Here is a 14,666-nt window from a genome sequence, read left to right as displayed (position 1 = left end):
CAGCCTTGCAGATCACAAGTTCACATGAGTGCTAAATGCAGCTTTTACACCTCCGTGTTCCACACGGGTTTTAAATATCTTTAACATTATGCAGAGGCGAAATGTGCAACAATAAAAAAAAGAAAAAAGAAAAAGGAAAGTTTCATCAGCGTCCCTTGAACAAACTTTCTGTTATGGCCAGCAATGTTTTATCTGCTGCATTTATTGGTGACAAGCATGCAGACCGTTATTTTATTTATTTGTACATTTTAACCACTTTTTGAAAAGTGAAGCGTGATGAGAGGAAAAAAACTCACTGCAGTACCCAGACTAACCTGTTAAAGGCAGTACGATGCTGTAGGGCATCCAAATTTCCAGAAAATACGAGCAAAAAAGTAGAAAAAGCTAAAAGCTAACCGCACACTGCGATCACAAACAAAGGATATTATAGTTTAGGAAAAGTAATAAAAAAACTAAAATTGAAAGTGAAACATTTTCGCAAATGAAATAAAATAAAAAAACGAAAAAAATATTATTAAATGAAAACTAATTGAAACTACATTTTACTATTTTTTTTAAACAAACTAAAACTATAATTATAGCTAAAATGTCCTGTGTTTTCATTTTTGTTTTCGGAGTTCATTTTATATGTATTTATTTTGGTATGACGGTTCAGCCATACGGAAGAAGGTAGGTCAAAAAGTAATTTGGGGAATTGTTTATTTAACTTTTTAAGACTTTAACTTCTTAAGTGACTTTTTTTTAACCTTGCATTTGACATATATTTTCTTTATTTAAAAAAACTAACTCTAAAACTATTAAAAATGAAAGTAAAATGAAGCATTTTCAAAAGAATAAAAACAAAACAACAGACTTGCTCTAAAAAAATATAAAACCAGCTTAAATTATTCTTTGCTGCTGAAAATAACTGGAAGGAAATATTCACTTCAGCAAGAACTAAATGGGGGGGGGGGGGGGGAATAACAAATAATAGATTTGGCAGGGAACCTTAAGTGGGCCCCGTGGCAGGATCTATTGTGTTATTCTCAGGGATTAGATAACGGGACATGTGTTGTGTAGGCTGCCTATTCAAAATCAATTTGGGTTTTCTCCAGTTCTTTGCTCTATTATTGGCTGCTGTATGTACCCACAATGCAGTTAAGTGTCGCATTAGGCCCACTGTTTGCAGATTTGCACTAATGCAACATTCAGCGTTCTAAATATTTGTCCGTCACAGATGGCGGCCAATTTGAGTGTTGGCATGAATTAAACCGGCGGCCCTCTTCTTCGGTGCCTTCTTCGAGACGTCACTGTCACACGCGGAATGGAGGATCAAAGTGAAACTGGCAATTCTCTGGTCTAGGAGGTGGAATGTCAATGTGTAATGGTATTTTACATCTCATTACCTTATTATTAGGGGTGTGCCAAAAAAAATCGATTCTCATAAGAATTCACGATTCTCATTTGGTACGATTCAGAATCGATTTTAAATGTCCCAAAATCGATTTTATGTAAATTATTTTATACTGTCTTCCCTTTGTCTGTGTGTGCCTTTATTGGGAGCGCTGTTCATTTTGTACCCGATTTGGCCACTGAGGGGCAGTGTGGTTCCACGCGGTCTGATACACTGTTAAGTTGTAGCCACATTAGAGAGTAGAAGGAATAAGTCACGATCACGTTATTCCAATAAAAGGTTTTTTTTTCAGCCTGGAGCCGTTCTTTTGAGTGATAAAAGTGCTGCGAGTAGCGCGCTAATTAGCATTAGCGAGTCAGACTGGAGTAGATCCTTACGATTCCTTGAACATCTATAAATTGAAGCAAAAATCGTTGTCAATCAAGTCATTTTGAATCAAAAGGCGCTCTTAATCGAAAATCGATTCTTAATCGAATCGCACACCCCAAAATCGGAATCGAATCGTGAGACATTCAAAGATTCCAACCCCTACTTATTTTGGGATGCCGTGTCACTGTGAGGAAGCACGCAGTTGATTGTTTCTATGACTTTTAGGTGGCAATTTTATGGGATCTCCGTGTTAAAAGGGGGAACAGACGAAGGAGAAAATTTGGTATGACTCAAATTCCGTACCGCTGCCAACTGGCCTGCTTTGTGGAAACTGTGCTAACAAGGTCCTGACAGCTGCCTAATATCCCTGAATGACTCCTCTAACAGCAAACGTCTTCACCTTGATCCCCGTGAGAATACTCTGGCTTCTATTTTCAGTCACTGCGCTTTGACTGTGCCGCCAGTCAAAATGGGGCCGACGCTCTCTCGCTCTCTCTGTCTATCTCGCTGCCTCCGTCTTTTTAATCTTCCTTCGCCTGCTGCTGGCCGCTAATTGCCATCTTTGATTCGTTCGCCGTCAAAAATCCAAAGTTGCTGTGCAAACTGACCTCCTAAATGTCATTTAAAGAGCTCGCTGGCTGCTAATCTGATCCGGCACCATATCATGACAATAACAAGCCGTTTCTCGTTTTGCCCGTGGCAGCATCCTGTTTGCGGACATCGTCGGCTTCACCAGCCTGGCATCGCAGTGCACCGCGCAGGAACTGGTCAAACTCCTGAATGAGCTTTTTGGAAAGTTCGACGAGCTCGCGACGGTGAGTCTGTTTCTATTGTCGATCATTTTAGCAAGTATACAACTTTGTATAGGGTGACCAGATGTCCTGGATTAATGGGACACACTTCCCCCCCCTCCCCCCCACCTCCAATCACTATGTCAACACAGTTGTCATAGTGATTCATGTGATAAAAAAGTAATTTAACTGATAAATTCCTTTCTATTTACATCCACGTTTGCGTTCTCATTCTCATCAGCATCTAATCGCTAACAGGCATTCCCCCCGTCATACCAGAACTACAACTACTTCCTGTTTTCGTTTCTAAGAATCATGGGAAATGTAGTCCTACTAGCCAAATGCTGCAGTCCTAACACGAGCGGAACTTTTCTCGCAAAATATTTTCATTGTTACAATGCGGAACCGACGTGAGGTCAGCTGCAGCTGCTGGGGCCGAGCATAAAACTTTGGAGGACGGTGAGTGCATTGCTTGTTTAGCGCTGTTGAGCTGTCAATCAAGATAGCATTTAGCATGAGCTAACTAATACCACAACACCTGGTCATCAGATTGACTAGCAATTCTTTTCTTAAGAATTGCTAGTCAATCTGAAGAAAAGAAAAAAAAAAAGATTGACTAGCAATTGAATCTGTTATTAATAGTTCATGGTTTCAATTGATTTTCAGTTCAATTGTAGCATCCTAGTTTTTATATATATATCTTATATATATATATATATATATATATATATATATATATATATATATATATATATATAGTAATGTGCCTATTTTATCAAATGTATGAAGGTTTGACCACTGACAATCTTTAAACGAGAGAAATGTGAGAAAATGTAAATGCCTCGATGAGAAAAGTGTATAAACTGTGTGGTGAGTGGTTTAGGAGCCTTAAAACATTTATAATAAATGTAAAACACAGCTATAACTACTTTGCAGATTTTATTTATTGCAAGTACTTTTTGGGAACCTAACCCCAGCGGAAAACGAGGGAACACTGTATATCGGACTTGCGGTTTATTTTCATCAACAATCAAGTTTTGCATGGTTTATAGATCATGTTTGTGCACTAAATGGTAAAAAATAGCAATAAAAAGTCAAGCTTCTTTTTGACAATTTATTACATTTACAGTACCATGTTTTTAACCCATTAAGGCCTGTGAGCGCTCCAGCGCTCTTCTCCCTAGGTCCCATAGTATAAAAATAAATAAATATCAATAATATTCATCCCCGGCCTATCTACAATCCAACCAGGTATGAAAAAAGTCCGCCCGCGACTTCTTTAGCTTTCTAAAATGTGTGCTTCAAACGGGCAGATAAAAATTCCTTTAGTGACATCATAAAGACACGGAAGTGCACTCGACCCCGCCCCCTAGGGTTAGTGGCACCGCCTCTGGTAAAGGTTTGTCACGCCCACTGAAATTCGAGAAGCTGGCTGCTCAGGAAAAAGTGGTTGCTTTGAGAAGACAGTTGATTAATTTTATTTTTGAAGGACGTGTACTGACATCATTTCTCAAAGGAGTTTTGCAAAAGATCGGGAATCGGCGATCGGCCAGAAAAATTGTGATCGGTGCACCCCTAGATACAATCCGCGGTGGTTAATTTGCCGTGACTGGCAACTCGCCACCTAGTTGACATGACTTTGTGATGCTAACCGGCCGCTAAGTGGTCTCGACGAGACGGCTTGTACGTTGCGACCGCGCAGTTGCCTAAATGTGCACATTTGTGTCATTCATAACCGCTTGTAAATGTCTACAAGCATTCACGGCAAATCGGAGACATTCACGGCAAAATAACGGGGGATTTCCCTGCAAAATAACCATTGCCTAAACAATCACAAACTAACGCTACAACATAGTCTCTGTAGTAACATTACGGTAAAACGTTATGCCACTTTTCCACGTATTAAAATAGTTCTCAAATGTGTAAAAGACATGTCTGTATTTTTCTTTTCTTCTGCACCCATGGCCAGTCGTTTCCATTCACAACATTAGCACATGGCTACCATGACCGAAATCACTGCCCCTTCGAGAGAGAAGGGTATGGCCTAGGCGTGGCCTGGTGGAGCTATTTACATAAAAGTGACACACCCCTAAAACAGCCGTTTTTCGGCTGATTTAGGGACAGCAAAAATATTTTCGATCCAAAGTCAAATTTGACGGATGCATGACGCAGACATGTCTTACACATTTGAGAAATATTTTAGTATGTTGAAAAGTTGAATAATATGAGACCTTTAAAGCTGCGAGAGCGGATAAGTCATTTGGTTTTGTTTTGATCAATTCTTGGTCTCTTAGCCGATGAAATTCATCATAAAATGCACGAGAGGGTGACGTGAGCCTCGTAGCATGTCCTGGAATTTTATTTATTCGATTTGCGGGATTTATGAAATAAATGACGCGATTGACGACGGCACGGGAGGAATTCGAATCCGTGTAACGAGTCGACAGTGACATACCGTTAAGAAATATGTTTGTAGACAATGAGGATGTTGGAAATTTTGACGGCCTTTTAACAGAATGGACGAATCGATCCCCCGAGGTTATTACAACTGCGCTCCAGTATTGAAGGTAAATATATATGGAGTTACGTACCCGCAGATGCGACAAGTGTAAGCGCTGAAATGTTTGGGGAATTATGTTTCAGATATCAATTATTTTCAATATTGCCACAGAAAAAAAATTCAATATTGCCACAAAACATAACAAGGAAAAAATGTCTAGAATGATGACGCACCTGCCGCTCGCCTCTTGCTTTAAGCTTCTTCGCCCCGCGTGACGTTCTGACTGCTTTGCCCTGATAGCCACACGCGGAGATTTGTTTACATTTATTGAACCAATGATATACGAGATTTTTAACTGAAGCCACTTTTGGCCAGTACAGATTAATTGTGACAAGCGGGGGTGGGGCTGATGTTGGGTCGCATAAACTCAACCACGGCTCATTTTCTTTAAAAGGCGGACAAACCAGCGTCCGGCTTAGGGTTGCGCAGGATGCCGGACACGTCACTGAAAAGTAGGACTGTCTGGTCTAAATCCGGACGTCTGGCCACGCTAATACAATTTAATCTACTTAGAGTCCACTAGCTTAATGCTAACACATAAAGTGAAACGCCATAGATGGGCTAATAGACATTAACATAAGTATTCAGAGGGGGCAAATCCAGATCCAGAAAGTAAAAACCCTGCCACAGTTTGGCTTTAGCCATTGATGCTAGCTAGCTAGCTCCCATGGCGCTCATTTACCTGCTAGGGAACTAGCTAGCTAGCATCAATGGCTAAAGCCAAACTGTGGCAGGGTTTTTACTTTCTGGCCTGGATTTGCCACCTCTGTTAAGATATTTTGATAATAATAATAACCCCCCCCAAACATCTGCTACCGTTTCAAGTCAAACATTTTATTTATGATAATATGTTGATAATAGTTGACAGTAAGTGGCAAAATGGCCGCCCCGTGAGTTGGATCAAAACAGATGGATTTTGCTGCAAGCTTTTTGGCGCGTTGGACTTCTGAGGTTTCACTCGATAAAAATAAACATTCCAATCGTTCATACCGTATTTTTTCATAAATTTAGCATGGCCCTGGGCAGATTTCCTCAAAAGTGAAATGACCCCCTGATAGGGAAACGCTTCCCCACCCCCGGTGAGTGCAACGCTCTGGGCTGTCATCTCAGCGTGGTGTCACAGTGAATACTGGAAGGCCTTCTGATGTGTAATGTGATTACTGAGTGCTTCATTTGAGGAAGACTCTAATCTAGTTCAGACTCGCCCCAGGCTGAATTTTTCCTCCACGCTGGCTGTACGAAACGGTTGAATGGAGTTGCAACTGCAGCTCCTCCCATTCGTAAATAGTTGACTGGAAGTCTGCACTCACTCAAAATGACTCCGTGACCTTATTTCCATTTTGAAGTGGGGCAGTTGTGTATATTAATGACAATCACATGAGCAGTCTGAACATGGAAAAGCACAATCTGCCTTTTCAGAATATGTTAGACTCAAATGTGTAGTTTCATTTCGCTTGGCTGAGTTGTATTTTAATTAGTTTGTTTACATGCATCAATAGAAATGACTAAGACTTGATTTACACTCAAGTGACACAATTCCATTTATTATTGCTACGTTCCAATTGGGAGATGTGTCATGCTGACGCTTATAAGTAAAAGAAGAAAAAAAGAGCAAACCCACACAAGCACGGGAAGAACATGCCAACTAACCGAAATCAATGGTTCTCAAACATGGCTCCCTCTAGTGGTATGTAAAAGAATCATTGCCTATAAGTACACTTCAGTTGTATGTAACTTTTTAGTACAAAATATTTGCACTTTTTTTGTGTGCAAATTTATAATTATTTTTAATTAAACCCTTATTTTACTACAGTTTTTATACTTCCATCACTTATGCCTACTACTCTTAAGTTTTTTGTTGTTGTTTTTTTTGGTAATGATGGTAGTACTTGGAGAGCTAAGTATAAGTAACAAATAAAAGTGAAAATAAAAATGTAATACAAAATAATAATATAAATATAAAAATAAAAAAAACATAAAATATAAATAAAAACAACAAAATATTAAACATAATAGCTAAATAAAAAAAAACAAAAAAAAAACAAGATTAATAATAAAAATAATACATATAAAATAAATGTGGAAATAAATACAAAAATAAAAAACAAGATTCAAAAAATAAAAAATGAATATTAAAATAAATACAAAAATAAATACAATGAAATATCAATCAATAAATAAAAATGATTTTCTCTCGTATTTATTTATTTTATGCTGCAGACAGTGTCAGCATGAAATGCATCATGAATATTATTTAAATGAGGGGACGCTCCCAATTTATTCATTTATTCATTTAGTTTCTGGAATTGTTGAAAAAGAAATTGCAATCGACAATTGATTCGATGGCTCGGAGCTTGTCATCCGATACCCTGGCCCCGACCCGAAGACCTCCCTCACTCTGATCCACTTGGGCAGGCAGTGGCAGCTAGCGGTGACTCATCATAGCGCCGGTCACCCACCGCCGGCTCGGGTGACGGCGAAGAGCGGCTGATGGCACATGGCCACTGGGCGTCATCTCGTAATAGCATTCCAGCACCATCCCCACACCACCTGTCCACTCTCTGGACCAGACAAGCTGCATGGGATGCGGGCCAGGAACATGGAGTCCTCCTAAGGAGTCACCAGCCTTTTGGATGTTCCTCATCTCCAATTTGTAACAATAACATCTATTCATATTTGGGATAGAAAGAAAAATTGCGGGCAACACTGTGTGCTAGTGGTTAGCAAGTCTGCCTCACAGTTCTGAGGATCGAGGTTCGAACGAATTGTACTTAAATGTTAGCCTCTAGGTCTTACCGTCCCAAGGGAGACATAAAAATTGGGTTTCCGGGAAAACCCACTCACACTGATAAGTGTCGGCAGTTTGATTCCCACCACCCACTGGAAGGCAAGCTGAGAGTAATTATAACTCTTCAGCGCCGCCGCCAGAATCTGCTGACTGCTGCTAAGACGGAAGATTAGCAACACCTCAAGAAAGCTTTGGGACCAAAAACGCCCCCCAAAACCCCCACCCCCACCACCACCCAATTGATTACCCCATTTCTGCAACACAATAAATCTCAAGTTCTGCCGTGGTCCATCAGATGAATGGCGAGTGTTCACAGGACAGCTAAGAGACGGTGGTTCATCTCCAAGCGTGCAAATTGACACGCCAACTGGTCGGTCCCCTCACTCGAGAAACACTTCCACTCCTTGGCTGAGTCTGCAGCAGGCTGTGTAGCACCCACAACAACAGCTTCTGTGCTAAAAGGCGTGCTCGTTGCAGCTCTCTGCAACTTCAATAACACTGTAAAAATTAAATAAAAAATGGCCGTGAAATTGACAACGAAATGCTGTCAAGTGGTTGCGTATTGTTTGATCTTATTTATGTATTTTATGCTTTGCCGGCGTTCGTTGAATGTAACTAATGAAGTAACTTAAAAATGAACTCATTCACAGCCATTGACGGCAAAAGACGTCAAAAATTCATTTGAACTATTTCTATTAGTTTAACATTTCTTCCCACTTTTGTTAACAAGAGTATGAAAACCTCGAACAAAATATTGTACATTTCGAACAGATGTAAAATTTGTGATTAATCGTGAGTTAACTAGTGAAGTCATGCAATTAATTACGATTACAAATATGAATTGCCTGACGCCCCTAATTTTTAATAATCTTTTTTTTTCTTTTTTTTAAAAGAAGAAAAGAATATGAAAAATTTGAGGCGTCAGGCGATAATTTTTTTCAATTGTAATTAATCACATGACTTCACTAGTTAACTCAAGATTAATCACAAATTTTATATCTGTTCAAAATGTACAATAACATTTTTTTTCTAGGTTTTCTGACTGTTGTTAACAAAAGACGTAAAACTAATAGAAATAGTTCAAATGAATTTATGGCAGTGAATGAGTTAAGTTACTGTTAAATAAAGATAGACCGATATGTTTGTTTCAGGGCTAATGCTGATGCCGATTATTAGTAGTCAAGGAGGCCGATAACCGATATTTGAAGCCGATATCAATTTTCAGTAAATAAAAAAAAAAGGGGGGGATATTGGTGTCAAAATGTTTTCAAATGTCAATCTTGACTTTGTTGCAATGTCTTAAAACATTCATGCTTATTGAAATTTTTTTCAGACTTTTCAAAATGTCGATTTTTAAAAATCTTAGACAATATACTTAAAATCCCCCCCCCCCCCCCCCAAAAAAAAGTTCTGGGAACTCCCAAGGTTATCAGTGTGTCTTAAAAAGTTAAATGGAAACTTAAAGAAGTAAATACCATCGCTCTGTTTTTTCCTAAATAAAAAAAAACCCTGAAATCTTAAACTGTCACATTTCATTTGTTTTATTGTCGAACAAAAACAAAAGGTTCAGAAAGTTTCCAGTAAAGATGTAACGATATCCAAACAGCGCGATACGATAAATATGACGATGTGAACCTCACGATATGATAATTATCCTGATATTGTGGGGAGGTTGGCGATAGATTAAAAAAAGAAAGAAAAAACTGCTGATTTATATGAGGGATAATCACCACAGTGGCCAAAACATTCTGAATTAAAATTAAACTGCACTAATAAGCTAACCACCAGAGGGTGCTAGAACTACACAAATGGAATACAGCCTCAACTTTTTAACAGATGTGCTGCTTTTAATATCGTGACATGACGACGACGATATTGTGGCAATTTCAATTTGGTTACCTCCCTCGTTTCCAGGGTCAGCAGCAGCTTTTATAGGCCTAAAGTTAACTGAAAATGTAAATTGTTTCCTGAGATTAAAATGGTTTTAGCTTGACCTTTTATCGGCCGTCAGATTTTGAAAAAAGGCCGATACCGCCATTCGTCAAAATGCCCGATACTGAACCGATTATCGCTCTATCTGTACTTTTAAAGTCAAGTAATAAGTAAAGTAACTAAATAACTTTTTCAAGGTGACTGTGGCAACACTGGTCTATCTAGGTGCATGCACATTTCCGTCCCTTGCCTCGTTGTCGAGGTTCTCGTGCGTCTTCTTCTTCTTTTTTTTTCTTTCTCCTGTCATAACACCTCCGTGCATCACAGCTTCCAAACTCCTCCGCTTCTTGTTTCGCAGTTTCTTGATTGACACGCAGCAGCCTACTTCCCTCAACGGCGTCTGTTATGCCCCGTGGTTCTCTCTGCACTCTCTCTCTCCGGCTGTGTCTCGCGCTTCCATTTTTAGATGGCTCAATGAAGGATCCATCCATCGGCTTTTGCTCTTTGAATGACGAAGAGTCCCCTTGCACACAGCTTGAGAAATTCCCACAATTGTTGTCGTATGGCATTTTTCTACAGTGCATGTAGTTTCACAATGACAGGGCAGTACGGCAACTCTAATGATAGAAAAAAAAGTTGTACTGAATAGTGCTGTCGCAATCAAATCTTTTTAGAATTGATTCATCTATCGACTATTCAATTGATTAATCGACTAATCGGATTCATTTTTTGCATTAAAGAGTATTACAAAAGCTTTTTTTTTTTTTTTACCCGATTACTGTTCATTAACCAGTGATTGGTGGTTATTTCGTACTTCGTATTTGTATAGTGATAAGAAAAAAAAAAGGGCGGGATTGATGTTGTTACTTTTTTTGGTCATTGGTTTCCAAAGTAAAAACAGATGTTTGAAAATGTCTTATTTTGATTACACACAGAAGATAATCAGTCTACTTTCATGAAAGACTACAGAAATTACTGTTGATATGCTGAAATCAGAGATTTTGCACAATTTGAAATTAAAATATGGCTCGATTACTAAATTATTCAATTATTAAAATATTTGTCGATTCATTTGATAATCGATTACTTGTCGACAAATCAATTGATTTTGACAGCTCTAATACTGAGTTGAATAAGAATATGAAAAAGTCATAAATTCATGTGATCTATTATGATTATTATTTTTAGAAAAAGTCATTCTCTTACTAGAATAAAGTCATAATCACATGAGAAACAAAATGTGTTTAGATAAGAACCTTTCAAAAAAATAGATCCGTTTTTCTTTTTCTTGTAAGAAAAAAGTCTAATGAGAACCAAACAAATTCAGAATCTTTGAAAACAAAAGTCTTCATCAATAGAATAATCATAAAAGAGTACTATCATATTCTTGTGAGAGTAACATTGCAATCTTATGGAGGATACTAATTTTTTGGGTAATAGTTGTAATCCTATGAGAATAAAGTCCTACTGTAATGAGAAACGGGTAGTATTAACTAATTTGCTCCCAAAAACATATAAAAACGTTCTATTTCAAATATTGCCATGGTCCCCAAAAAGTATTTATATGTTGTTGTTTTTTTAATGCTAGAGCATTCAGAAAGCTTTGATGCAGCCTCTGACCTGAAAAGCACGCTTAAAGTAATGGTAGTTATTTAAAAAACGGCCAGTAGGTGGCAGCAGAGTGCAAGAGATCAACCAGGGCCATGTTGCAAAAAGTTATTTCCCCCACTGTTTTAAACAGATTTGTGAATAATGATGAAACTTCGCTATATTCTAATGCGAGTTGCTGCGAAATGGAAACAGGTAGAAATATACTTTTTTCCCTGATGAAAGACGAGTCACTAATCTTTCTTTTGGTAGGTTCCATGTTTTTATAGCAATAGAAGACAATATTCTGTGGGCCTTGCAAAATCAGTCAAAAACAGTTGTCGGCTGAATATTTTCGGATGCCGAATATTCAGTGCATCATTAGTATTTAATTCTTGCGAGTAATGAAAATAAAGTTACGTTCACAAAAATAGTCACATCATAATCACACTTAAGTTGTTATCCTGCAACAGTTAAGAATAAAGTGCCCCTTCTAAGAAACTTGAAAAAAGAGAAAGTTGAGAAAAAGTTGTACTTTTTGAGCAAAACTGAAAATTTTAAATTAAACTCTAATCTAATCTTTTAATCAATTGCAGATTTTTTGGCAGTTTTTTTTTTTGTTTTGCAGATAGTTGTAATGTCACAAGAGTCAAAAACCACATAACATGAGAAAAAAAGTTCTTGCAAGATTAGTCATATGTGGAAAAAAAGGTTAATTTAGGCCCTGTATACACGTAGCCGTGTTTTTTGCAAACGGGAGATATTTTTCTGCGACTTGCCCTGTCATCCACACGTCTGCGGGAATTTTTTTAATTCAAAGCGAAGGTCTCCGCTGTCAAAAGGAAGTTTTACGTCATCGCTCTACAAACCTCACTCAATCACATACCTCAAATTGTTCAAAAGGAAGAAAAAGAAGGCGGCGTGGATTCGCTTCAACTTGCGACTTGAGTTGCTCGACAACAAGTCGAGTAGATCAGATAGAAGTCCATAGCTGGAGCTCTCCAATGCAAGCCGGTGAGAATTCCTTGTTCGCCGAGTTGCTTACTCGACCAATGAAAGGTAGTTTGCAACGACGGAGTCCAACCCAAGACACGCTTAGGACCGCCCCCTCATTTGAATCACATTTCGACCTGGCAGTATGGACCAAAACTGCTAAAATTCAAAAATAAATACATGATTGAATAAATAAATAAATACATGACTAAAAGTGAAAATAAAAAGGAATAAAAAAAAAAATAATTCAATATATATATATATATATTCTTGTTGTTTTTATTTCAATTTATATTTTATATATATATATATATATATATATATATATATATATATATATATATATATATATATATATATATATTTTTTTATTTTTTTTTTTAATTTTCGAATTATATATTTTTTATATACGTTTTTATTTTCACTTTTAGTCATTTATTTGCGTATGTATTTATTTTGAATTTTGGCAGTTTTGGTCCTCCATAGTTTGGGTGAGTGAGTGGGGAAAAAAAAGTGAAGCTTTTTTATTTTTTTTTTTATTTTTTTTATTTATTCTCTTTGTTTTCCTTTATGCTCCGACTGAATGACTGTTTTCAAGTATTTCTTTTTTTTATAAAAAAAAAAAGTCTTGTGTGCGCTGGCATTACTGATCCGTGTATATACAGATTTGGCTAACTACTGCCGCCTAGAGGCCTGTTGTGGAAGTGGCGTCGCCAGACGGAAGCGTACTCTGATTGGATAGGATTTGGGGAAGTGTTGCCACCTTAAGGCTTAAAGTCTGGCATTGTTATGAACGCACTTAAAAACGGACGAATGCGGTTAGCTGTGGATGTTTTCTTTTCTACAAACGTGGTGGCATAGACAAAAAAAAATTCTACATTCGGAGGAGGAAAAATATCCCTTTAAAAAAAAGACCCTGTACATGCCCTTAATTGATACATTTGTCGTGTTACAAGAAGCAGAATTATAATTTTCAAGTAAAATTGTGGCAAAATGTTTTCCCACACATCCTGACATTATGATTGTTGACATTCCTCGTCTTCAATAATGTGGCAGTGCCAGCATCTGAAATGTGAGGGGTAAACAGAACCCAACTGCCCTGATGGGGTTTTGCCTCGCGAGCAGATGCGAGGATCACCGTTAAGTCCCGCCGTTCCCGTAAGGCCGCGGTGTGCTCGCTGCTCTGAGCTGTGCCGACAACAGACCAGCTCAGACCAAACGAGCTAATTTTAGACTTGAACTGTGCCAAATGATGAATAAGTATTACAGTGAAAGCTTTGATTACATCCTAACATAAACAGGATTTTGCATCATACTGAATCAATTTGTCATTGGGTTATAAATCTGCTTAACTCATTCACTGCCAGTGACGGCTATAGACGTCAAAAATTCATTTGAACTATTTCTATTAGTTTAACATTTTTTTCCACTTTTGTTAACAAGAGTATGAAAAGCTAGATTTTTTTTATTGCACATTTAGAACAGATATGAAATTTGTGATTAATCGCGAGTTAACTAGTGAAGTCATGCGATTAATTACAATTAAAAAGTTTAATCCCCTTTTGCCCCTAAATTTGTTTAATTTTTTAATGAATTTATGGCAGTGAATAAGTTAACATGCAACACCCTGGTTGCTCACCGCGCGCACATGTAGAGCGGGTTGTGCCAACGCACTGCAAAAAGGACTGTAGAAAATTTAAGAAAAAAATATAGTACAATAAGAAAATTATTACTTCTAATAAGCAAAATTATCTGCCAACAGAACAAGAAAATGTTATCTTAACTTACCTGTAAGATTTTGAAAAATAAGAAAATAATACCATTTTTTATTACTATTTATTTTATTAGTATTTATTTATAGTAACTATTCTCTTAAAATACACGAGTATCTTTGTGTGTGTGTGTCAAACGGTCCCATTTTCTTTGTCATAACCTAGCCAGGAATTGAACCCACAACCTTCAAGTCTGACGGTAGGCACTCTACCACTAGACCACTGAGCTGTTACTGAAAGAAGGAAAAATGAGCTTAGTAAATATCACGAAATGAACCATATTGCACTCGTCTGTTTTCAAAACTTGTTTTTTTCCCGTTTATTTTGCAATTTATTATTATTTATATTATGCAAAATCTTAAAATAGGAAAACTCATGAAACCCCAGTTGAGGGCCTTTGATGTTGGTTAGTTGTCATCTTAAAATGTGGGAAATGCTTGTTTTAATCCTCACAGTACTTAAAACTGGCTGTTAACACTCA

The 14,666-nt window shown here is 37.5% G+C and overlaps 1 protein-coding gene across 9 annotated transcripts in view; it reads left to right on the top strand.

The window, feature by feature from the left end:
• Positions 1–14,666, top strand: part of LOC147181179 (adenylate cyclase type 1-like) — a 67,630-nt gene that overhangs the window by 13,039 nt on the left and 39,925 nt on the right. For all 9 annotated transcript variants that reach the window (XM_086081629.1, XM_086081630.1, XM_086081628.1 and 6 more), the window contains exon 4: positions 2,466–2,577. In XM_086081629.1, the coding sequence (XP_085937755.1) occupies positions 2,466–2,577 (112 nt within the window). The remainder of the gene's footprint in view (positions 1–2,465; positions 2,578–14,666) is intronic.

The sequence above is a fragment of the Leptonotus elevatus genome, chromosome 1 (genome assembly GCF_054856555.1).
Source record: "Leptonotus elevatus isolate MCC_2025b chromosome 1, RoL_Lele_1.0, whole genome shotgun sequence".
In the NCBI taxonomy this organism is placed as follows: domain Eukaryota; kingdom Metazoa; phylum Chordata; class Actinopteri; order Syngnathiformes; family Syngnathidae; genus Leptonotus; species Leptonotus elevatus.
This window is presented reverse-complemented; position numbering and strand designations above follow the sequence as displayed.